Genomic DNA, 26217 nt, shown 5'->3' with positions numbered 1-26217 from the left:
GGCGGGTTGCCGGCCAGAGCAACGTCGCAGGGCAGGTAAGTGCGTGTAAAGCTGCCGTAGCGATAATGTTCGCTACGGCAGCATCACAAGATATCGCATGTGCAACGGGGGCGGGTACTATCGCGCTCGGCATCGCAAGCATCGGCTAGCGATGTCGCAGTGTGCAAAGTACCCCTAAGTCTCTGACCAGGTTAACATGGATAGAGTAATTTCCTAACTGTTACTATCTATATATATAATTGCCTTATTCTGTCTGTGTCTGTCTGTCTGTCTGTGTGTGTCTGTCATGCTTCAAAATTGTGTCCTTACGGTGATACAAAGCTGATTGGCCACTGGGCTCGCCATGGCCCCGCCCCCCACACGGATTGGCCTCTCGCCCCGGCTCTCTGCAGGCCCCGCCCCCCTCACGCAATGCATGCTCGCTCTGGCCCAACTGACACGGAGCTCCGACTCCCAGGTGAGTACACACACACACACACACACACACACACACATCAGATCACACTCACTCTCACACACACCTCACACATCACATCCACACACTCACAACATCCTGGGATATCGCTTGCTTCTACACCGGCTCCGTCACAATCCCAGCAGCGCTAGACATAACCTTGCGATGCTGGGATCTTGACGGAGGCCGTGAACGCTGGTAACCATTATACACATCGGGTAACTAAGGTCCCTTGGTTACCCGATGTGTATCATAGTTACCAGTGTACACCGGCTCACACTCACTCTCACACACACCTCACACATACATCACATCGCATCCACATACTCACAGCATCCGGAGATATCGCTTGCTTCTCGACCTCGATACTGTGCTGTTGTGACCTTCCAGGACCTGCCGGAGGATCACATGGCCAGAAGCATGTGGTATCTCCGGATGTTGTGAGTATGAGCGCGTATGTGCAATATCGTCAATATGTGTGTGTGTGAGTGTATGCGATCGGGTTTGTGTGAGTGTATGCGATCAGGTGTGTGTGGGTGTGTGTGAGTGTATGCGATCGGATCTGTGAGTGTCGGCAGAGGAGCATGGCGTGCTGGAGGAGGCTGGGAGGAGAGAGGCTGATCCTGGGGAAGGCTGGGATGGAGAGGCTGATGCTGCGGGGAGAGAGGCTGATGCTGCGGGGAGAGAGGCTGATGCTGCGGGGAGAGAGGCTGATGCTGCGGGGAGAGAGGCTGATGCTGGCGCAGCATGGCAGATGGAGCACGTTTGGGAGTGCGCAGCATGGCGGATGGAGCACGTTTGGGAGTGCGCAGCATGGCGGATGGAGCACGTTTGGGAATGCGCAGCATGGGGGATGGAGCACGATGGGGAGTGCGCAGCATGGCGGATGGAGCACGTTTGGGAGTGCGCAGCATGGCGGATGGAGCACGTTTGGGAGTGCGCAGCATGGGAGATGGAGCACAATGGGGGGTGCGCAGCATGGCGGATGGAGCACGTTTGGGAGTGCGCAGCATGGCGGATGGAGCACGTTTGGGAGTGCGCAGCATGGGAGATGGAGCACGATGGGGGGTGCGCAGCATAGGGGATGGAGCACGATGGGAAGTGCACACCTCCCCCAACACACACACGCGCACTGTACAACACACCACACACACACACACACACACACACACACACACACACACTGGGAACCACAAACAACTGCCCTACACAGACACCCACACACAGACAACGCTGCACACACAAATATACGCACATACCGCACAACACACACATTGCACAAAACATACCTCCCCCCAAAACACACCACACACACAAACCACGCAACACACACGGCACTCCACAAACAACGCAACACACAAACAACACCGCTCTCACCCCCCATCACACCCAGACAACACCCAGAACATGTACAGCGCCCTACACAAACACTTGGTAACTACACACAACAAATCATACATGAACTACACAATACGTAAATTCTAGAATACCCGATGCGTAGAATCGGGCCACCTTCTAGTGTTTTTATAAAGCAACTTCACTGTTTGTTAACTATACTGTGCTGCTTCAATACAAGTATAAAAACATTATTACAATGTTCTACGGTAGCAACATAATAGAAGTGCACTAAAAATGTAGAATAAAACTCTAATCCACAATGAACAATAAGAACATTTACATTTTGTAGCAATTCCTTCAACACAGACCAGATTTCCTAAGAAACCTGCTGTCAGAGTGCGAGGTGAAACGTGCTTTCCTCCAAAACTGCCTTCAAATCCAACGCTGAACTCTTCAAACTGCTTGGCATATGTAGCATCAATGGAAGCCACTAAATCCTTCAACGCCCTTTGAAAAGCAACAACCTCCAAAAAGGCATTACTTAGCAATCTGCAATGAAATAATCCATTTAATTACAAAGTCCCACAGAAACGGATATCAATATTCATATTTACTTTCACATATTCAGTCCTCACAGTCTGATGTAGAAATGATGCAAATAAGAAAGCCGCGGAGACACCATCACGTGTTTCTCAACGCTGGCAGGAAACTAGCCAGGTCTTTCACCGGGAAGGAACAACCACGGGAAGGGCAGTCTCCAGTCAAGGAGACCACCTATACCAAACATGGTATCCATCCACAGACAGCCGTTTCGGGGGTATTTGCCCCTCATCAGTGTGGAGTAGGAATCTGGCTAGTGGGGGCAGATCTCCCTAAGGTCAACAATGCTTGCTTAAGTAGTCTTACTAGGCATTGCCCCCACTAGCCAGATTCCTACTCCACACTGATGAGGGGCAAATACCCCGAAACGGCTGTCTGTGGATGGATACCATGTTTGGTATAGGTGGTCTCCTTGACTGGAGACTGCCCTTCCCGTGGTTGTTCCTTCCCGGTGAAAGACCTGGCTAGTTTCCTGCCAGCGTTGAGAAACACGTGATGGTGTCTCCGTGGCTTTCTTATTTGCATACTTTCCAGGGGGCAATGCTCTAGAATCACTGCGTTGAGAAACACGTGATGGTGTCTCCGCAGTGGATATGTTGATCTCCCTAAGGTCAACAATGCTTGCTTAAGTAGTCTTTTACTAGGCATTGCCCCCACTAGCCAGATTCCTACTCCACACTGATGAGGGGCAAATACCCCGAAACGGCTGTCTGTGGATGGATACCATGTTTGGTATAGGTGGTCTCCTTGACTGGAGACTGCCCTTCCCGTGGTTGTTCCTTCCCGGTGAAAGACCTGGCTAGTTTCCTGCCAGCGTTGAGAAACACGTGATGGTGTCTCCGCGGCTTTCTTATTTGCATACTTTCCAGGGGGCAATGCTCTAGAATCACTGCGTTGAGAAACACGTGATGGTGTCTCCGCAGTGGATATGTTGATCTCCCTAAGGTCAACAATGCTTGCTGATGTAGAAATGAAACCACAGCAGTCAGATGTTACATCGAAATAAACAAAACGGCATAAATAGTATAAACACATTCAATCTACATTCTGGGCATTTGTAACTAGTGAGCGGGGAAGGTAAAAAGGGAAGACATCAGAAAGTGACCTCATTAAAAAGGAAACCATTCACCAGGATTTTCGTATATAAGCTAAGCCAGTGATATACTGGCACTATCAGGCTGCTTATCTACATATATCATTAGTGGTCAGCTTGGATGTTTAGGCTTTCAAATCCAAGAAAGTAAACTTTAAAAAAATAATAAATAAAAATAGTCAGCTTCTTGAGTGACAATGCAACAGAGCAGATAATCTCTGTGTGGGTATTCATATAGATTCCAGTCCCCCTGCCTGTTCCTCCCTCTCTCTGTTCTCTATGCTAATGTTACTATTCATCTTTTTTGTCACTAAGATGGCGTCGGAGTTGGCGCTTGCGCATAGCGTTAGTCTCCGGCGTCATCTTTGTGAAGACCCTGTTATTCTAGTCTTGCAGCTGTGAGGGCGGCGCATGCGCCCTTGCTTCTTCAGCTCTCATTGTGATCATGGGAGCACGCGCGGTCACAAAATTAGTGGAGAACAGCTAATCGTAAAGATTAGCTGCAGAAAAACCAGGGCGGCCCGATGTGCTCTTCTGGGATTGATACTCCTCTATACATATTTTTATTATTTAACAACACTTCTGTAAATACTTGGCGCGAAAGCCACAGGCATTGAACTGTGATGAATTCAAGCAGTTACCACTCGACCCTGCCTGCAGCAGCTCACACACTACTGTACTACTACAGTAGTGTACTACTGTACAGCAGTGACCTCATAGGTCATCTCAGTTCACTGCAGTGATTCTCACACACCAGTGCATGAGCCTGCAGTAACTGCTCTCACAACCAATAAGGAATGATCTGTTCTTCATTGGCTTGGAAAGGGAGTATGGGAACATTGTGGATTCCCTTTTGGATTAAGTCAGACCATGGATTAGCATTTTTGCAGGGAAATAATTTGGGAAATGAGAGTGTCTTGTCTGATTTCCTGAATCTTTTTTTTAGGTCTTTTAGGATCACTTTTGGGGAATGTCATGGGATATTGCTATGCATTATGGTGGACTTTTTTTTCCCCCCAAATAAATTTTAAATAAATTAGTGAAGGAGGGCTGTAGTCAGTGGAGTTTTTCAAATAATTTTTTTGTTATACATTTTTACTAGATTAGTAATGGCGGGGTCTGCTAGACACCCACCAATTACTAATACCAGGGCTTGATGCCAGCTGGCAATTCACAGCTGGCATCAACCCCGTATATTAGCCAGTTTGGCACCGCTCCAGGGCAATGGGAAGAGCTGAGTACAGCGCCAGATTTGGTGCATCTAAAAGATGTGCCACATCTAGGGCAACTGCAGGCAGCTATTTTTAGGCTGAAAAAGGCCAAAAGAACCATGGCCCTTCCCACTCTTAAAATATTAGCTCCCTGTTGTCTTCTCTTTGCTGGGTTTGAAAATAAATAGGGGGGGGGGGGGGGAGCACTACTTTGTTTTAATTTTTTTTTTTTTTTATTTGAAAAAAAATTATATATTACACACACACACACACACACACACACACACACACACACACACACACACACTGCCTTTGCGAAAGTATTCGGCACCCTTGAATTTTTCAACCTATTCCCACATTTAAGGCTTCAAAAAAAGAAAAATGTTAATGTTCTGGTGAAGAATCAACAACATGTGGGACACAATTGTGAAGTTGAACGAAATGTATTGCTTATTTTAAACTTTTTTTTAAAACATAAATAACTGAAAATTGGGGCGTGCAATATTATTCTTCCCCTTCAAGTTAATACTTTGTAGCGCCACCTTTTGCTGCGATTACAGCTGCAAGTCGCTTGGGGTATGTGTCTATCAGTTTTGCACATCGAGACTGAAATTCTTGCCCATTCTTCCTTTGCAAATAGCTCGAGCTGAGTGAGGTTAGATGGAGAGCGTTTGTGAACAGCAGTTTTCAGCTCTTTCCACAGATTCCCAATTGGATTCAGCTCTGGACTTTGACTTGGCCATTCTAACACCTGGATACGTTTGTGAACCATTCCATTGTAGATTTTGCTTTATGTTTGGAATTATTGTCTTGTTGAAAGACAAATCTCTGTCCCAGTCTCAGTTCTTTTGCAGACTCCAACAGGTTTTCTTCAAAAATGATCCTGTATTGGCTCCGTCCATCTTCCCATCAATTTTAACCATCTGAGGAAACCAGGCCCAAACCATGATGCTGCCACCACCATGTTTGACAGTGGGGATGGTGTGTTCAGGGTGATTAGCTGTGTTGCTTTTATGTCAAACAGGTATGATACTCCTTCCATTTCAATATGATCGCTTGCACAATGCTCCTTGGGATGTTTAACGTTTTGGAAATCTTTTTGTAACCAAATCCGGCTTTAAACTTCTCCACAACAGTATCATGGACCTGCCTGTTGTGTTCCTTGGTCTTCATGATGCTATCTGCGCTTTAAACATAACACTGAGGCTATCACAGAGCAGGTGTATTTATACGGAGACTTGATTACACACAGGTGTCATTTATCATCAGTCATGTAGGACAACATTGGATCATTCAGAGATCCTCAATGAACTTCTGGAGTGAGTTTCCTGCACTGAAAGTAAAGGGGACAAATATTGCACGCCCCACTTTTCAGTTATTTTTTAAAAAAGCTTAAAATATGCAATAAATGTCGTTCGACTTCACAATTGTGTCCCACTTGTTTGTAATTCTTCACCATAACAAATTTTTTATCTTCATGTTTGAAGGCTGAAATGTGGGAAAAGGTTGAAAAATTCAAGGGGCCCGAATACTTTACTGCATAATATATATTCCCCCCCCAGAGTTAGATACCCTCTATTTTTCAAAAAACAGTCAAGGTACAGCTGAAGGTTGCTGTAACTCTGCTGATCATGAAAATGAGGGGAAACCCCACTTTATTTTTCCCCCGTTAATTTTTTATTAACTCCGCTAAATAGCTGTAGAACCGAACTAGCTCTATCCATTTAGCATTTATCATTTTTATGGTGTTGCACATTTTTACACACAAAAAACCCCACCATTCATTTTAGTATCATGTGTGCTTTTTCCCGGTATTGGTCACACGGACAGCACAAGGATGACACATGTACAGTGCCTACAAGTAGTATTCAACCCCCTGCAGATTTAGCAGGTTTACACATTCAGAATTAAACTTGGCATTGTGACATTTGGACTGTAGATCAGCCTGGAAGTGTGAAATGTACTGCAGCAAAAAAGAATGTTATTTTTGTTTTTTTTTTAAAATTGTGAAAAGTTGATTCAGAGGGTCATTTATTATTCAACCCCTCAAACAACCAGAATTCTGTTTGGTTCCCCTAAAGTATTAAGAAGTATTTCAGGCACAAAGAACAATGAGCTTCACATGTTTGAATTAATTATCTCTTTTTCCAGCCTTTTCTGACTAATTAAGGCCCTCCCCAAACTTGTGAACAGCACTCATACTTGGTCAACATTGGAAAGACAAAAAGGAGCATTCCAAGGCCATCAGAGACAAGATCGTGGAGGGTCACAAGGCTGGCAAGGGGTACAAAACCCTTTCCAAGGAGTTGGGCCTACCTGTCTCCACTGTTGGGAGCATCATCCGGAAGTGGAAGGCTTATGGAACTACTGTTAGCCTTCCACGGCCTGGACAGCCTTTGAAAGTTTCCACCCGTGCCGAGGCCAGGCTTGTCCGAAGAGTCAAGGCTAACCCAAGGACAACAAGGAAGGAGCTCCGGGAAGATCTCATGGTAGTGGGGACATTGGTTTCAGTCAATACCATAAGTAACGTACTCCACCGCAATGGTCTCCGTTCCAGACGAGCCCGTAAGGTACCTTTACTTTCAAAGAGTCATGTCAAGGCTTGTCTACAGTTTGCTCATGATCACTTGGAGGACTCTGAGACAGACTGGTTCAAGGTTCTCTGGTCTGATGAGACCAAGATCGAGATCTTTGGTGCCAACCACACACGTGACGTTTGGAGACTGGATGGCACTGCATACGAACCCAAGAATACCTTCCCTACAGTCAAGTATGGTGGTGGCAGCATCATGCTGTGGGGCTGTTTCTCAGCCAAGGGGCCTGGCCATCTGGTCCGCATCCATGGGAAGATGGATAGCACGGCCTACCTGGAGATTTTGGCCAAGAACCTCCGCTCCTCCATCAAGGATCTTAAGATGGGTCGTCATTTCATCTTCCAACAAGACAACGACCCAAAGCACACAGCCAAGAAAACCAAGGCCTGGTTCAAGAGGGAAAAAATCAAGGTGTTGCAGTGGCCTAGTCAGTCTCCTGACCTTAACCCAATTGAAAACTTGTGGAAGGAGCTCAAGATTAAAGTCCACATGAGACACCCAAAGAACCTAGATAACTTGGAGAAGATCTGCATGGAGGAGTGGGCCAAGATAACTCCAGAGACCTGTGCCGGCCTGATCAGGTCTTATAAAAGACGATTATTAGCTGTAATTGCAAACAAGGGTTATTCCACAAAATATTAAACCTAGGGGTTGAATAATAATTGACCCACACTTTTATGTTGAAAATTTATTAAAATTTAACTGAGCAACATAACTTGTTGGTTTGTAAGATTTATGCATCTGTTAATAAATCCTGCTCTTGTTTGAAGTTTGCAGGCTCTAACTTATTTGCATCTTATCAAACCTGCTAAATCTGCAGGGGGTTGAATACTACTTGCAGGCACTGTATAGTCATACGCATGTCCAAAATGGACAGTGGAAAAAAAATGCTTTTTTTTTTTTAACACGGATGTGAGAAAGACTTAAACAAAAGTGGGGAGGGTGTAGTGGAGTGGCCAGTTACAAGCATGCCAGGAGGATACAAGCAGCAGAGGCTGATAATACAGGATCCAGCCATCACTGGGATTCTGCCTCTGCTAAGAAAACTTCTGAATATTGATATTACAAGGACAGTAGTGTATTTTAAAGCCCCAGTCGCAAATGTGAAAACAAGATTTTCAGCTTTTTTTCCTTCCATAAATCACTTTAAAAAAGGGAACCTGTCACCAGATTTGGGGCCTATAAGCTGCAGCCACCACCACTGGGCTCTTATATACAGCATTCTAACATGCTGCATATAAAAGAGCCCAGGCCGCTGTGTAGAACATAAAAAAAAACACTTTATAAATACTCACCTAGAAGGTCGCTCCAATGCACAACAGCCGGATGGGTGGCGCAGTTCTCCGGGACAGGCGCCTCCCCTTTTGGCCATCTTGGTCTTCCTTATTCTGAAGCCGCGGTGCATGAAGAGTCTACGTCATACACACGCGCCGGCATTGAGGTTCTGAACAATGCCTTTTGGAACAGGGTGATGAATGCCACACTACTACTTGTCACATTTAAGGGAGATAATAGGCACCCAAATATACCTAACTTTTTGTAAGTAGTGTAAATGAAGTGCATAGGTGAGAACTTTGCTTAACCAACCCATTTAATGTTAGTATCCATGGTGTTGGTCTAGAGCAGTGAGTGTTACGACAACTGCTAGAGGACAGCAATTAAAACTTTAGAGTATACATCGAGTGATCTAGGGCCTGTCAAATGGCAACATTTTAACACTCAGTGAAATGACACCTGCTCATCCATCTCTAACTTCCCAACATTGAAGTAAGCTGGCAGAGGGCCGCTAAAAGAATTGTGGTGACTACTCTAATGTGTTGACTTATTACACTCCTCTGTTCAGATCTCATTTTAAGATTTCTGGTAGACTGAGGACATAAGGCTGATCACTTCTGTGAGCTTAGAATGAACAATGCACAATGCATCCAGTACCACAACTTTGGCATTAAAAAGTGATTTTTTTTTTTTGCAAGTCATACTTGTCCAAAAATGTGCCCTTTTTCACACAATGCTCAGAGCTGTGGCAGATTATTTAGAATTTTTTCTAGAGATTGGTATAGTATAAATCTATACCAGCTCATGGAGACTTCAGTTTGTGGTGCATGGTCTGCCCAAGATGACTTGTGGTGTAAGATTGGCATAAGACTGCCTTATTAAGCGCCTCCTTTTAAAAGTATTATGGAAATCAGTGTAGGATTGGTAGAGCCCACCAGTAACATGACTGAGTGCCCACTGCTAAGCTACATGCAAATATTACCTTACCCTCAATCATAAATTTACCTATACCTGCATAAAATAATCTGGGTCACTTGTTAAATGATTGGGTTGGGGGTACAACTCCTGCACAGGGGCCCCGCTGCATTCACCTGTTACTCTGTGCTCCAGACCAAACCTAATTGTAATGCTTTACTCCAAAGACATACAGATAGGGACTCTAGATTGTGAGCCCCAATGAGGACAGCATTGCCAATGTATGTAAAGCGCTGTGGAATTAATAGCGCTATATAAATGAATAAAATTATTATTATTAGGAGTAAGATTTAAGTGCATATACAGCATATCACAAAAACAAATACACGCATCACATTTTTGTAAATATTTTATTTTTTCATGGGACGACACTGAAGATATGACAGTTGGATACAATGTAAAGCAGTGAATGTACAGCTTGTATAAGTACATTTTGGTGTACCCTGTAAATAACTGAAACACACAGCCATTAACATCTAAATGGCTGGCAACAAAGTGAGTGCACGCAGAAGTGAAAATAGCCAAATTGTGCCCAAGGTGTCAAGACTGTGTGGCCACCGTTATTTTCAAGCACTGCCTTAACTTTCTTGGGCATGGAGTTCACTAGAGATTCACACAAGACACAGGAATACTCTTCCACTTCTCCATGCCATCACAGAGCTGGTGGGTGTTAGAGACCTTTCTCTTCTCCACCTTCCGTTCGAGGATGCCCCACAGATGCTCAAAAGGGTTTAGGTCTGTAGACATGCGTGGCCAGTTCAGCATCTTTAACCTCAGTTTCTTTAGCAAAGCAGTGGTCATCTTGGAGGTGTGTTTGTAGTCGTTATGTTGGAATACAAAAGGGCGGGAATCATACTCTCTTTCAGTATGCCACAGTAGATATTGACATTCATGGTTTCCTCAATGAGCTGCAACTCCCCAGTCAGCAGCACTCATGCAGCCCCAAACCAGGACACTCGTACCACCATGCTTGATTGTAGGCAAGACACATTTGTCTTTATATGCTTCACCTGGTTGCCGCCCCACGTTTGACACCCTCTGAACCAAATAAGTTTATCTTGGTCTCATCAGACGACAGGACATGGTTTCAGTAACTCAAGTACTTAGTCCTTAGTCTGTTTTTATTTAGTAAGCTATTTACAGGCTTTATTTGCATCATCTTTAGAAAAAGTCTTCCTTCTGGGACGGCAGTCATACAGACCGATCTGATGCAGCGTGTGGTCTGAGCACTGACAGGCTGACCTTCACCACCTACTCCCCCTCTTGTAACCTCTGCAGAAATCCAGGCAGCACGCAAACGTCTATTTTGAAAAGACCACGTCTGGATATGATGAGTACTCGCACGGAATTTCTTTGGTCGACCAAGGTGAGGCCTGTTCTGAGTGGAACTTGTCTTGTTAAACCGTTGTATGATCTTGGCCACCATGCTGTAGCAGAGTTTCATGGTGTTTGCAATCTTCTTCTAACGTAGGCCATCATTTTTTTCAGATCCTCAGAGAATTCTTTGCTATGCGGCCATGTTAAATTTCCAGTGACCAGTATGAGAGTGTGTGATAACACCGAATGTAACACGCCTGCTCCCCATTCATACCTGAAAACGTGTATCACTAATGATCCCCCATGGCACCGGGAAGGGAAAATAGTTAACTGAGCACAATTTGGTCATTTTCCCTGTACTCATTTTTGTTGCCAGTGGTTTAGACATTAATGGCTGTGTGTTGTTATTTAGCGGACACACCACATTTACACTGTTCTACAAGCTGTACACTGACTACTTTACATCGTATGAAAGTGTCAGATCTTCAGTGTAGTCGCATGAAAAGATATTTATAAAGATGATAGGGGTGAATTCACATTTGTGATGTACTATACCTGGCACAATTTAAGTTCTCCTGCTTACTAATGTCAGTGAAGTCATCACTACAGGTAGGCTGCCACGGTCACATTGTCAGCATATAGCACTGAGTCGATTAGGTGAGGAGATAAATTTGTTGTTTCATCATGCCCAGCTTACTTATAACAAAAAAAATATAACAAACAGTTATTATATCTGGAAAGACCTAATAAAATCAGCTACATGTAAACATTGTAAAACTGCAGAAATATTGTATAGATTAATACTTACATATTAGCCCTGTGCTCATTTTTGCGTCTCAGGTCATTCAGGTTGACAATTAAACGATGTTCATTTGCGCCAATCATGTCCCTTACTTTTCCATGGTAAACGCCTTGATCTTGCTGCAAAGATAATAACCCACACGTCACTATACGATTGTATGAAAGTTACAAGAATAAGGATAATCTGCCTGGCAAAGCATTGGTGCTTCCTCCTCAATTAACAATGTCATGGCTGGTCTAAGCCATGTGCGTTCACATAGGGTGTTGGCACTGCAGTGACCACAGAGGGCGCCACCAAGCTGAGGCGGCTAAACAACGCCACGTATTCCACCTATGCTCCTTGGCGTGTGCTACAAAAGATCTACCTTGATAGTAGTTTAGTATGTAGTGGTTAAATTTAAAAGTAACATTCTATAACCTAGAATATTGACATGTGTGTTTACTAAAATCAGCAATGTATATTTTCAGGACATGTCTGGTTATATTCATATTACTTGTGTTAAATTATTAAAAACATTTTAAAACAAAAGATCTACCTTGTGGGATGTGATCAAGTGTTGAGCTTATCCTTGTCATATGAAAGGCTATTACAGTCATTAATTATATTTTCTGTATTTGTAGAATATTTCAATAAAAATGAAAAAAAAAAATAAAAAAATGTGCAGACAATAGTAATTTGCATAAGAAATACACCTTTGTTATGTAAAACATATCCAATTACAAACATTTTAAAAATGGACTAATGGCACTTGGGTGAATATTCAGTTTATTAAAATGTCTGTTAATGATATGTTTTACATAAAGGAGAAGTCTTTTGCAAGTAAGGCTATGTGCGCACGTTGCGTACAAGCCCTGCAGAAATTTCTGCAGCGATCTGAAGAGCACATGTGCGCTTTAGATCGCTGCAGAAATGTCCGTAGTGAGCGCCGATTCCATGCGCTCTGCCTGCAGCTCCTGCCATAGACCGTGCAGGAGCTGCCGGCAAAGCGCAGGAAAGAAGTGACATGTCACTTCTTTTTGCGCAGCGCTTCGGCAGTAGCCGAAGCGCTGCGCTCTTAAACGCCACGTGCGCACGGCCCCTGCACAGTCTCCATAGACTGTGCAGGGGACGCAGGACGCATGCAGTTACGCTGCGCTACAAAGCGCAGCGTAACTGCATGTTTTTACGCGACGTGCGCACATAGCCTAATGGTGTTTGCATGATGTGTGTGCCCAATCTGCAAGCTGACAATGAACACAAAGCAGTTTTGCTACTCTCCTATCAGGCATAATTTGGGTCCCCTAGCCGCTTCCCAACCAGGCGATTTTCCATTTTTGCACTTTTGTCTTTGTCTCCTTTTTTTATTCTTCTGTCGACATAGCCGCTCGAGAGCTTATTATGTGGGATGATCTGTAGCTTTGAATGACATCATTCCGTGTACTGGAAAACAGGAAATAATTCCAAGTGCAATTGGTGAAATTGGGCCAAAAAAGCCCACGCAATTGCACAATTATTCTTCATATTTTGAAAGATAGATATAGAGATAAATATACATTTTTTCATTAAAAGAGAAAAAAAAATAAAAGGGAAATTCATAAAAAATAAGTTGTCACTACAGAGAGATGGATCTACAGTTTTAATAATACAATTTTGAGGTAAATCTGAAGTTTTGATTAGGGATAAAAGAACCCGAACCTTAAAGTTTGGTGGTATTATCGACAGCTTTATGTATGCAAACCACTCGAAAGCATCGCTGTGCTAAGGTACACTTTGTGCTCGGCCAGGTCCAAGCCGTTTACAGTGTCTAAATGGCTCTCACTGGGGGCAAGAATCAGCATTATTAGTATCAGATGTAGCATATACAAAACAAAAACACCCCTGCCCTCCCCAAGAAGTGATCCGTTATGGGATGCATGTTAACCTAAACACATGGCTGTAATGATGACTACATTGATACATTGCTCTGTTCTTCTCTAATTAGCAAAGTTTTCTGCTAATTAGATTTCAGTGCGCAGAATGAAGAATTCAGTGAAGAATGAGTAAGTAGATTCCTCCACCTAAGGTATCAATTTTAAGCGGTTTTTATATTTCAAAAATCACGGTAACAAGGTCTTCTTAAGGCCTCATTCATATGTCAGTATTTAACCCCTTCGCAACCAATGATGTACTATTACGTTATTGGTCGTGGTCCTGCGGTTACCAAGGGCTCACACAGCAAGCCCGCAGTAATCCTTTCACTTGTCTGCTGATCAGATCAGCAGACATGTGTTGCGTTCAGAACGCAGCGAGTCCTGACCAGGGGAGCCCATGCGTCTCCTCCGCAGTAAAACGCAAGAGATTGCAGCTGCTCATACCCACGATCAGGGTTCGGGGCGCTGTGGTCTCTCACTTGTGTTCTCACAACGGAGGACGCATGCGACTCCGCAGCAAACAATTAACATTCTGCAGTCTGGAAAGCCGCACTGCAGGTCAGTGTTTGATGTGGAAAAAAGCAGCATAGTGGGCACGGGATTTCTAGAAATCCCATCCACTGTGCTTGTACTGTACAACGCAGCGTTTTGGACACAGCTGAGGTAGGCTGCGTCCAAACCACTGCAAATTCTGATCATGGGCACACAGCCTTAGACTGTGCTGTCAAACCGACAATGCAATTTAAAACGCTGCACCAGGGATCGCGCTGTTTCCTGCCACCATCAGAAGCCTTTTGCCCCATTGAAAATAAAAATTAAAATAAAAAAAAATACATATTTGGTATCACTGCGTTCAAATGTGCCGGATGTATCAAAATATAAAAATCAATTAATCTGATCCGTACACAGCGTAGGAAGAAAAAAAAAATGCAAATGCCAAAATTAGGGTTTTTTGGTCGCTGCAGCATTGCATTAAAATGCAATAACAGGAGATCAAAATATCGCATCTATCCAAAAATAGTATAATTAAAAATGTCAGCTCAAGGTGCAAAAAATTAGCAGTCTCTGAGCCCCAAATCCTGAAAAGCGAGAACACTACAGGTCTCGGGACATGGTGACAAGTGCTACTCTTTTTGGACAAAAGTCTGAATTTTTTTCACCCCTTAGATAAACCTATACGTTTGGTATCTACAAACTCCTACCGACATGAGGCATCAGAATGACATGATGTCAGTTTTACCATATAGTAAGCAGGGTGAATAAAAAAAAAAAAAAAAAAAAAAAGGGAACTCATTTGGAAGTTCACTTTTTTTACAATTTCTCCACATTTAATTTGTTTCCAGTTTTTCAGTGTAATTCAAAAGTACAACTCATCCCGCAAAAGACAAGTCCTCAAATTGACGGAATAATAGAAAAATTGCCCAGTGTGAAGGGGTTAAACACATGGGTGAAAAAAATGGTACTGGTGTCAATGTTTTTCTACAGATTGATACAGTCTCTTCTATCGTTTCCAGTGTTACACACACACACAGCACAGACTGTACAGTGATGGCACCCGAGTGCTGGACGCGGTTTTCACATGCACATAGACTTGTACTGGCCTTTGTCATCTGTGATTTCAGAAAAACAATGGACATCTCTGAGTCGTGGGTGGACACAAGGTTTGTGAAAATACACAGACACTTGAATAGCACTAGACATTATAATGGGAACGTGCCCATGAAAAAAAAAAATCCGTGTGATGAGGGAGTAGGAAGGAGGCAAATGGCCACAGCACAAATTATCCGATTTTCATCCAGAAACGGCTGATTTTTTCCTGTAAGGCGGTTGGGGAGCCAGGTAGCAGGGTCGGTCGGGGGGTGGGGGCAGGCGGGCCAGGGGGTTGGGGGGGGATGTAGGCAGCCGGGCTGGTCGGGGGGCAGGCAGGCAGGGCTGGGTGGTCGGGGGGGGGGGGGGGGGGCAGGCAGGGCTGGGTGGTCGGGGGGGGGCAGGCAGGCAGGGCTGGGCAGTCGGGGGGGCAGGCAGGCAGGGCTGGGCAGTCGGGGGGGGGGGGGGCAGGCAGGCAGGCAGGGCTAGGCAGTCGGGGGGCGGGCAGGCAGGCAGGCAGGGCTAGGCAGTCGGGGGGCGGGCAGGCAAGGCTGGGCAGTCGGGGGGGGGGGGGGGGGGTTGAGTTATGTAGGCAGCCGATCCTGTTGGGGGGGATGCAGCCGGTTAGGGTGCAGCCACTATGTCAGGTTCTTAAATCAGCAGGTGACATTTACAAGAACAAATATATTTTCCTCTTAAGAATGGCAGAGCACCGTATATTAAAAAATAATCTGTGCCCCAATAATCAGGGAAAAATAAAGAAATAGTCACTCAGGAATGGCCCCTGGGCAGGGAAACTACCGCAGAACAGAAGCCAAATTCACTAGCTCCCATGGCTCTCATGGCTCTCGGTGATGCAGGGAGGCCGGTGAGCAGGCTGTAGAGCCGGCACGGGATGGTGGAGGAGGCCGGCAGAACACTCTACATTTCTAATGTCTGCAGCAGCTCTAAGGAATATAAAGCCGGGGCCATTATTAGTCACAAATTACTGCAAGAGCTCGGACAACGTAAACGACACAGGACACACGTGTACAGAGAGCGCGCGCGGCCGCACTGCCCGGGGTCTGAGCTCTGCTCACGCTGCAGATCTGACATGTAATGACACACAGTCACCAGCAGGTGGCGCTGTAAGAGTAACTAAAGCCTAACGCTGCGCACATCATCGTCCAGGAAGTCGAGGTACTCCCTCTGCGCGTCCCGCAGCTCCTGCTCCTCCAGTCCGCCCGGCAAAGCCATCGTCTCCGCACGCCTCTCTCTCTTGCTCCGCCCCCTCCAGATAAATTGGCGTTACCACGTGACCCCCCGAACGGCTCCGCCCTCAACTCTGGGTAATAACAAGTGTGCGTGGGATGAGCGGAGGAGTCAGTCAGTGCGCCTGGAGCAGAGGGAGGAGGAGGGCTGTGTGTACGAGGGCTGTGTGTACGGGGGGCTGTGTGTACGGGGGGCTGTGTGTACGGGGGGCTGTGTGTACGGGGGGCTGTGTGTACGGGGGGCTGTGTGTACGGGGGGCTGTGTGTACGGGGGGCTGTGTGTACGGGGGGCTGTGTGTACGGGGGGCTGTGTGTACGGGGGGCTGTGTGTACGGGGGGCTGTGTGTACGGGGGGCTGTGTGTACGGGGGGCTGTGTGTACGGAGGCTGTGTGTACGGGGGCTGTGTGTACGGGGGCTGTGTGTACGGGGGCTGTGTGTACGGGGGCTGTGTGTACGGGGGCTGTGTGTACGGGGGCTGTGTGTACGGGGCCTGTGTGTACGGGGCCTGTGTGTACGGGGGCTGTGTGTACGGGGGCTGTGTGTACGGGGGCTGTGTGTACGGGGCCTGTGTGTACGGGGCCTGTGTGTACGGGGGCTGTGTGTACGGGGGCTGTGTGTACGGGGGGCTGTGACTAACACCAGTGCTCAGAGGCGCGGGCCGAGTGCTGCACCCATGGGAGCTTATTGAGACATGCCAGCCTTCATAAAGCCACCAAGGGCACAGTGTGCTCCCCCATACCCAGAGCCTGTTGTCACCTTCCTGGACATTTTTTTTCCCTCATGTTGACTTTTTTCATCAGCACAGTTTGGAAACATATTTTTTTTCTAAGGAAGTTTTTACTAATTATTCCACATTTGAAGTGACTGAGAGACCTAGGTGACAGAAAATGCCCAAAAATGACACCATTCTAAAAAAAATGCACCCCTCAAAGTACTCAAAACCACTTCCAAGTATTTTATAAACCCTTTAGGTGCTTCAAAGGAACTAACGTAATGTGGAAGGAAAAAATGAAAATGTTACTTTTTCCCCACAAAAATGTTAAATTTAGCCATAACATTTTCATTTTCACAAGGGTAACAAGAAAATGCTCCATACAATGTATTGTGTGATTTCTCCTGAGTACAAGGATACTGATCCCCCATATGTGGTGGAAATCTACTAGTGCAGGGCTCGAAAAGGCAAGAGCACCATTTTGGCTGGAATAGATTGCATGTCATATTTGAATATCCCCTGATGTGCCAAAATAGCAGAAACCCCCCACAAGTGAACCCATTCTAGAAACTACACCTCTCAAGGGATTCATGTAAGGGTGTTGTGAGCCATTTTAACCCTTATGTGATTCACAGAATTGTATAACATTGTGCTATGAAAATAAAAACTGACCATTTTTTCCAATAAAATCTTGCTTTGGACCCAAAGTTTTAATTTTCAAAAAAGGGTCATAGGAGAAAAATGGACCATACAATTTGTTACACAATTTCTCCTGAGTGCGCCGATAACCTATATGTGGTCAAAAACTACTTTTGAGGCACAATGCAAATCTCTGAAGGGAAGAAGCTTTATATTGGACTTCAGATTTAGTTGGAATGGTTTGCGGGTGCCATGTCATATTGGCAGAGCCCCTGAGGTGCCAGAGCAGCAGAAATACCCACAAGTGACCTCATTTTACAAACGGCAACCATCAATGAATTCATGTAGAGGCGCAATGAGCATATTCACACTACAGGTGTGTCACAAAATGTTATACTATTTGGGCGGTGAAGAAAAAAATAATCAATTTTTTTCACCTCTCCCCTCCTCCGCTACCAGTCTGCTCCGCCTTATTTACTTACTGCAGGCTTTGTGGTGTAAACAAGGACCAGCTCGGACACATTGGACTCCTTTTCTGCCCCCCCATTTTTCAAGGCCTAGTGCCTGCTTTCGTTCTGATAGAGTCCCTCTCCCCCCGCGGTTTTGCCGCAGGACTCTTGTTCTAGGGCCAACTCCTACTGTTTTACTTCTTATTCTATTTCTCTGCCCATCCCAGGATGGACGACCAGTTTATATGTTTATTATGTGTTTTTCCTCCCCTCTTTAAGTACCTCTGGACGTCATTGAGTATGGATCTGACATACAATTGCAATGCCGGGAAGATGATATGTACTAGTTTATGTAGGGTTCTGCCGGCTGGATGAGACTTACACCTATTCCAGTATGGTCTTTAAAATAACCTCTGTTAATGTTAAGGGTCTTAATTCACCCTTTAAGAGATCTCTGCTGTGGAGGGATGCAGTTCAATCCAGGGCAGATATCGTGTGTGTGCAAGAGACCCATTTGAACCCTACAGATGTGGGGAGACTTAAGCATAAAAAGTTGTCCTACATATTTTCTTCCTCAGCGAGACACAAAAAAGGGGGATCTCCATAGCCATTAGGGACTATATAGCCTTCTCACTGACCACACAAACTTTTGATACGGAGGGCTGATATGTCATTCTTAACTGCAAGATTAATAATGTCCCATACACTTTGGTGTCGTTGTACGCCCCTAATGTCAAACAATATAAATTCATAAAAAAAACCTTAAAAAACGTATTAATTTGGTAATGCAAACTAAAACCGGTCAAATTATTGTAGTGGGGAACTTTAATACTGTAATATGGCCCTATGTGAACTCCACATCCAAAACCCCGAGATCCACTCCGAGCCGTCTAGCGGAAATTTTCCACTCCAATGATCTCTTTGACATTTGGAGGCTGCGTAACCCGTCAGCTAGAGATTTCACTTTCTTTTCTCACCCGAACAAGGTCTATTCTAGAATAGATTACTTCTTAGTGGAGTGGCCCCTCCTGACTAGTATGGAGGACGTGAGGATTCACAACATCACTTGGTTGGACCACGCCCCTGTATCCCTATCCATTTCCGAAACTTGCATCAAGCCTCCACAACCAGTGTGGCGCCTTAACACGTACATTTTAAACCATTCTAAATATAGCCTGTAGGTTGACCAAGCTATTAAAGAATATTTTCTGTTGAACGACAATGGGGAGGTGTGGGACATTAACTTGTGATGCGCTCACAAGGCTAATATTCGGGGCTATTTTATTAAACATAATAACAAAAAAAAAAAACAGGAACCAAACTTACCTTGACCTTCATAACAAACTCACAACCCTTCACAGATTGAACAAAACTTCCTTTTTCAGCTCTCGCCAGCTAGAGATTTCCCAAATTTATATCCAGATTCACCAATTGGATTTATACCAAAATGAACAAGCCTTAAAGAAATTGAAAATGTCATTTTACTAGCAGGGTAGTATACCTGGGACTCTACTGGCCAGGCAAATCAAATCCCAATAGGTCAAGTCTAGAATCCCATACATCACTCGTCCTGACCAATTCAAATGAATGGACCCACAAGATATGGCAAATGAGTTTGCAAAATTTTACGGTGAACTATATAACTTATCGTCAGATCTTCATACATTTCAACCTACGTCAGCCACCATTTCCGATTTTTTGGAGAAAGTTAATCTCCCCAAACTCTCTGAGGCCCAGGTAAATGACCTTTCTTAGACTTTTACCTCCTGAAGAAGTTGTAGCAGCGATTAACCTCCTCCCTCTCAATAAAGCCCCGGGCCTAGATGGATTGTCTAACGATTTTTACAAAAAGTACAAACTCCTCCTGGCCCCAATTCTTGCTAGGGTATTTAACAGGGAAGCTCCCAAGCCAAATTTCCACCAGAAATGGCCTTAATTGTTACCTTACCTGGCAAAACCCCAGACTCTCAGGCCAATTTCTGTCCAATTTCTCTCCTGAATACGGGCTTAAAAAACTCTAGGCAAAACTCATAGCCACACAACTGTTACACATCCATAACAACCTGGTGTGCTTCATAAATAATAGACAGACATGTGATGGCACGAGAAGATTCATAAACATTGTTTCCAAGGCTGAAGCTGATCGGACGCCCTCTCTGCTCCTGAGACTGGATTCGGAGAAGGCGTTCTATCGGGTACACTGGGAGTATTTGGGGGCAGTACTTCAAAATTTGGTTTCTAAGGACCTATTTTTACGACAATTATGGCATTATATACCTCCCCTTCTGTGCTGGTGTACACATCAGGGAGTATCTCTAATCCCCTGTCTATCTCTAACGGTACCCGTCAGGGGTTCCCTCTTTTGCCTCTAATATTTACTCTGGTAATGGAGCCTTTGGCTGAATCAATAAGGCAATCCACTGAAATATCGGGTATAAAAATTGGGTCAATAGAACACAGACTAGGACTCTTCGCGCGCGACATCGTATTGTATGTAACCAATCCTGAATAGTCTCTCCACGGCATATCACGAATCATAGATGCCTTTGGAAAAATAAGCTATTATAAGGTAAATGCCTCTAAATCCCTGGTGTTGGGTATTAATGTTCCTGAAACCCTTAAATCCCAGCTGAAAAACAATTATCCTTATGGCTGGACTAAAGGCGCCCTACCCTATATGGGAATCACCCTAACATCCCCGATTAAAAATTTGGAAACTACTAACTTTAGATCCCTGCAACAATTCCTCCAAAAAGAAACACAAAATTATTCTAAACTCCCTCTCTCATGGATTAGTCGTATCTCAATAACAAAAAAGCTGCTTCTCCTCAAATTGATTATTATTTTCACAACCTTCCCATTCTACTCTCCCATGCCACTTTGAAAAGCTTGCAGTCTACTCTGAAGTAATTTTTTGGAGTAATAAATGGGCCAGAGTATCTAAGCAGATTTTGTATGTGCTGGAGAAGCAGGGGGGAATGGGGTGTTCCAGTCTTCTTCATTACTGCACTCATCTGGTCCTCCGTTTGTCACAAAGTGGGAAAGGGATCTGGGGAGGTCCTTCTCTGAAGAGGAATGGCCCTTTATTTTTAGCATTAACAAAAAAACCTCCCATTGTATTGGGCACTTGGAAGCATCCAGAAAACTCTTATATAGATGGTACCTAACCTCATATTGAATCAAAAAATTTTCCCACACAACTCTCCCTTGTGCTGGAGATGCAGAGAAGAGGAGTGCTCACTGATCCATGTGTGGTGGGTGCCGAATAGGGAAAGTAGCGAAATTCAAATCCCGATGGCATAAGTGGTTTCAGTTTTCAGGTTATATGTGTTAGTGGGGATCTCTGTGGGGAGGCAATGGGGGTATGCCAGCAATAACTGGATTGGGGAGGGTGGGGTTGATGGTAGTATCCCACTAATGGGTTCCAATACGATGTCAAGGGTGCATTCTCGAATTTCGTTGTACGACCGGATCTAGATATCTGGTACGTCCTTTTCCTTCTTTTTCCTCTCTTTCCTTTCTATATTTCTGCCTCTCTTTCCGTTACCTTTAAATTTATGTTAAGGTTTCTAAGTATTATTAATGGGTAAGCAATGTTGGAGAATTGTAAATTGTATACTTTCATGATAAGACATGTACTTCTTATGATCTTGTTTTGTACGTGTTGAAAGGAAACCAATAAAAAGTTTATATTTAAAATAAAAAAGAGATATGTCTGGTATCGCTATAACCGTACTGACCAGGAGAATAAATCGGTCTTAGCACTTTTACCGCACAGTGAACCGTGCAAAAAATATATAAACAAACACTAAGTGAATTGCTGTCTTTTGTTCATTCTGGTTTGATTTAGAAAACTTAAAATTTCCTTTTTTAATTACCGTTCCAGTCAAGATGGATATGAGAGGGTTTTGTCATGAAGTTTTGCCGATGTGGGCATCATAGAGGGTCCCCAGGCCTCAGCCCATAATATTAGCCAGAATAGATGGTCTCTGCGGGGGCCATATGATACTATATACTTCCCACCAATTTCAATTTCCTATGTGATTGCAATGCGTCCTTTCTTTAACAAAACTTTTTCCTGTAAGGGTAGGAAGATTAGAAAATCTTCAATGTTGGAAAAGCCCTACTTCCAAAGCCAGAGCTTAGACTGTGGCACCTAAATGAATAAGGCATTTAGGCATTGATGATTTTATAATAAACAGAAGCAATCTAATACCACCCTGTGGGTCTAGCACAGGCCGTTCCGAAGTCTGCGCCATCTCCGGAAGTAATGTATGCATCATCCAGAGTTCAGCCTGTGATTGGTTGCAGCGGTCATGTGACTAGATATTTGATATTAAGTTCGATGTGCTCTCGCACCAGCTGATGTCCCACCTAGTCAGCGCTACCTTGTCCTATCCCCCTTTTCTATCACAATCATTTGTCTGAGGACGGCCATTGTATCATACAAAATATTTATTTAATAATAAATTGTTTGTAAATACATTTCAAATATTTTTGCAACATATATACAGAGCCGAGTTCTCTGTGCTGCGCCTCAGAAGCCCGGCACTCAGTCACAAGCACATGACCATTGAGGAAGGATTCTCCAGTCGTGATGTCTGTGTTACCCCACCATTAACCACCTGTAAATAATACACGGACTGCATGTGACTTGGTTCAAATTGGCCACAGCAGCCTTTATTACATATTATTTACATTCTAACACAGGGGGGCGCCGTCCAATGGGCGACCCCAACAAATAACAATAGGTAACAGTAATACCAAAACAGTATATAACCCTGGGTAACCCCAGTCAAGGAAGCACTTCTTACCCCAATATCCCTGGCCGCAACACACCGACCCAGAGATGAGGTATTAATCACCCACGGATTAATACCCCCAAGCTTTTGCAGAACCCCGTGTCTGCAACATCCCGGAACCTGGAGCCACCATAACAAGACAGTGTCTCTCGGTCCAATTACCATTCCCTTCAAACCACCTCTGGACCAGACCTACCCCCCGCTGCTGTGACAAAAGAAATGAACCCAACCGGATATTCCTACTTCCCAACACACAACGACAAGACACCTCTGTCTCAGCACTCAACCATCTCACCACGTATCTTATCCTCCCCCCTTTTTTTTTTATATCCACCACACTTTACTCAAGCACAAGGGAGGGTGGGCGAGAAACAGTCCGGAAGTTGCAAGAGAAGGTAAGACAAACCCCTTCTCTTATCATTCTTCGTATACTTCCCCCCCCCCCCCGTCTTCCTCCTAGGACTCCTCCTTCCCACCTATCCCATCCTTCTGCCTCCTACAAATCCTCCAATTCCTGTCCGTATTAACCCCATCACTCCTTCCCTTCCCTCTAGTCATGTCGCCTCTCCACCCTATGGGTTCCATGGCTTTCTGTTCTACCATTAAAATTGGTGAAGGCCTATTGGTGCCCATCGATGCCTACAGACTTGTATGTTCATCAGAATGCCTCTACCTTTAGTATATTTCGTATAAATGTGCCAACAGGTTAAAAAAGCACTATTAAAGCCTATGGAGAAAAATGCCATGAAAAGTGCAAACACACAGAACTTGCTGTTTGGTCACAATAGTTGGACTTAACTACTTGTCTAAATGTCAGGGCGGTACATACACGATACTGCAAAGGCGCTTTGGGCTTAATTCACATTGTATGTTCACAGACATATGGCATTAGACAAGTACTTTAAAAACATGCAAATGTGTGTCATGTGTCAGCCTGTCTGGCTGCCAATATCTGGACGTATATGTGGCGCCCTGAACTAGCCAGGTAGCCACAGACAAAACACACACACACCCCCACCCCCCAGACAGTTACATTAGTCAGACAAAAACCCTTGTTGCCTCCCTCCAGGGTCTGATGTCCACACCAGGTGGGGCAGAGCCAGGCGGTTGGCCCCACCCACCGAGGAGTTCACAGGCCTGTAGGCGGGAAAAGTGTCAGATTAGTCTTGGAGGTGAAAGTGAAAGGAGTAAACACTCGAGGTGTCTGGGTCGGTACACAAAGGTGCAGGGAGAGACAGCCACCATCACCACGCGACAACTTGGCATCACGAACTGGATAGAACCAATCTACCTACCGGTAGAAGTGCGCCTTGTGGTCTCCGCCGGCGGCACCCGGCCGAAAAATTTGAAGCGCCGCCATCTTTGGCGCGAAGATTTCCCGCTCGAGCGTCTTCCCCGAGCAGCGAAGCCGCGCCCCCAACAAGCGGAAGTGCTAAAGAGAACCAAGGGGGGGCGGGTGAAAGCCTGCCTAATGTAGCCAAGGCCATAAGAGCGGGGACGCCAGGACTCTGCAAGCCATTTGGTTCCTGGAACACCGCTGCACAAGATGTCCCGTCCGTCCGGCACCGCTGAAACCCCAGAGCCCACGCCGGGAACAGCGGCGTGGGTGGAGGTCCGGACCGCACAAATGTGCAGCTGCCTGCAGGCCCAAGTGCAGTCCCTCGTGGATGGATGGCCGACATGGCGGAAGTGGCGGCGGCCGTGTGGAGACGCGAGGTGGAGACAGAGTTGGAAGAGCGGGTAGGTGACCCACGCCCCTGTGTCCCCAAGGGACCGGTCGCTGCGGCTGAGGGGCCCAGTCTGTGCCCGCTCACCCTGCTGCCTCCCCCGCTACCCATCTCGGCTGCTGCTGCCCCGCCACTAGGCCCGCTACCCCTACCACCGGTAGCGGAGCTCCGGCCGTTCGCCCTGGAGGACCAGCCTGCAAGCGATGTCCGCAGACGACCCACACCGCTGCCATGGAAGATCCAGCGGGAGGTGCCCGTCCGCAAAGAAGAGCCGTCGGCACCAGAAGCGGCCGTACCTAAGTCCGTCCCGGTTCCGGTAGTCCGTCCGGTCCAGAAGGAGGCGGAGGTCCAGTCGGTGAGGACCCCTGTTCCCAAACCTCGGCTGAGGCTTCGCCGGGTTGCCGCTGCGAGGCAGCACCCCAGGCCATGTCACCACGGGACCTTCCAAAAAGGGCGCCAGTTGTGGGCAGCGTGAAGGAAGTCCCGCGGGGCCCGACACATGCGCTGGGGCAGGCAGAAGCCCCTTACTGGGACAGGGAACCAAACCCGCTGGGCCGTGAAATCGCCGAGAGAGAGCGCCAGAGGGCCGAGATGGTGGCCCGTACCATCCGTGAGAAGGACCACCTCCGAAATACCACCTTCCGGGTACGGGGCCCGGTGTACGAGGAACAGGTCTGGAGATTCGACCCTCACCGGGAGTACGGCTTTATATATGAACCGGGCCCGGGGGCCGAAGTGTTTGTAGCCCGCCGGGACGTACATGCCCATCTGCCGACGGGCCACCCGGGCCGAGACCTGCTGCCGGGAGACCTGGTGGCCTACACGCGACACTGCGGGGAGAGGGGCTGGTATGCCCTCGATGTGAAGGTGAGGGAAGGCCGCAGTTTCCAGGCGCAGTCCCAGTCCCCTCCCCCACCTTGCTGTCAGGATGTCGAGGTGGAGCAGGTCTATGAAGAGGTCGACCTAAAGTGAAGGCAGCGGTCCACCGTTGCACCCTGTTGTCTCCCGTTGGGACCCTCAGCATAATGAATCAATCTGAAAAATCACCAGATTGCCGTCCGAGAAGAGAACCGTCCCCGTTGGGACTGGAGTTGCCCCTGTTATTAAGTTCACTCCCCATACCCACATGAGAAACTCCTCATGAACATGGCCGAGAACTTGCAGGCCACCCACGAACTTGTGGGCTTGTACATAATGTTGTGGGATGGATACCGTTGCCGCCTCCGGAGAGGCTGATTTGGAGGATGGGCCTGGAGGAAAGTGATGGCCCAGGCCCGCCACTACCGTAACCGGTGGCGATTCTCCGGGGGTCAGGGGTCCCCCTGGACGTGGGGTCCCCTGAAGTGACAGTCGGGTGCGAGTTACCGTACCCGTTCCCGCTCGGGCAGCCTGAACCTGGGGTAAAGGGGTGTTGCCCACTTCTTAGGGGCAGCATCAGGGCTAGGTTGCTTGGGTGGGAGAGCGGAAGACATCCGTCCGTCCGTTATTAAAAATGTTGATGT

The 26217-nt window shown here is 46.1% G+C and overlaps 1 protein-coding gene across 1 annotated transcript in view; it reads right to left on the bottom strand.

The window, feature by feature from the left end:
• The window catches only part of LOC142244164 (maternal DNA replication licensing factor mcm3), a 77209-nt gene extending 60837 nt beyond the window's left edge, over positions 1 to 16372 (bottom strand). Inside the window, exons 1-3 of the mRNA XM_075316361.1 lie at positions 16294 to 16372; positions 11666 to 11778; positions 2133 to 2341 (exon numbers count right to left, since the gene is read on the bottom strand). Of these exons, the coding sequence (XP_075172476.1) occupies positions 2133 to 2341; positions 11666 to 11778; positions 16294 to 16371 (400 nt within the window). The 5' untranslated portion in view covers position 16372. The remainder of the gene's footprint in view (positions 1 to 2132; positions 2342 to 11665; positions 11779 to 16293) is intronic.
• Positions 16373 to 26217: the final 9845 nt, after the last annotated feature.

Source organism: Anomaloglossus baeobatrachus, chromosome 6 (assembly GCF_048569485.1).
Source record: "Anomaloglossus baeobatrachus isolate aAnoBae1 chromosome 6, aAnoBae1.hap1, whole genome shotgun sequence".
NCBI lineage: Eukaryota > Metazoa > Chordata > Amphibia > Anura > Aromobatidae > Anomaloglossus > Anomaloglossus baeobatrachus.
The sequence above is the reverse complement of the archived record's forward strand: the minus strand, read 5'-3'. Positions and strand labels throughout refer to the sequence as shown.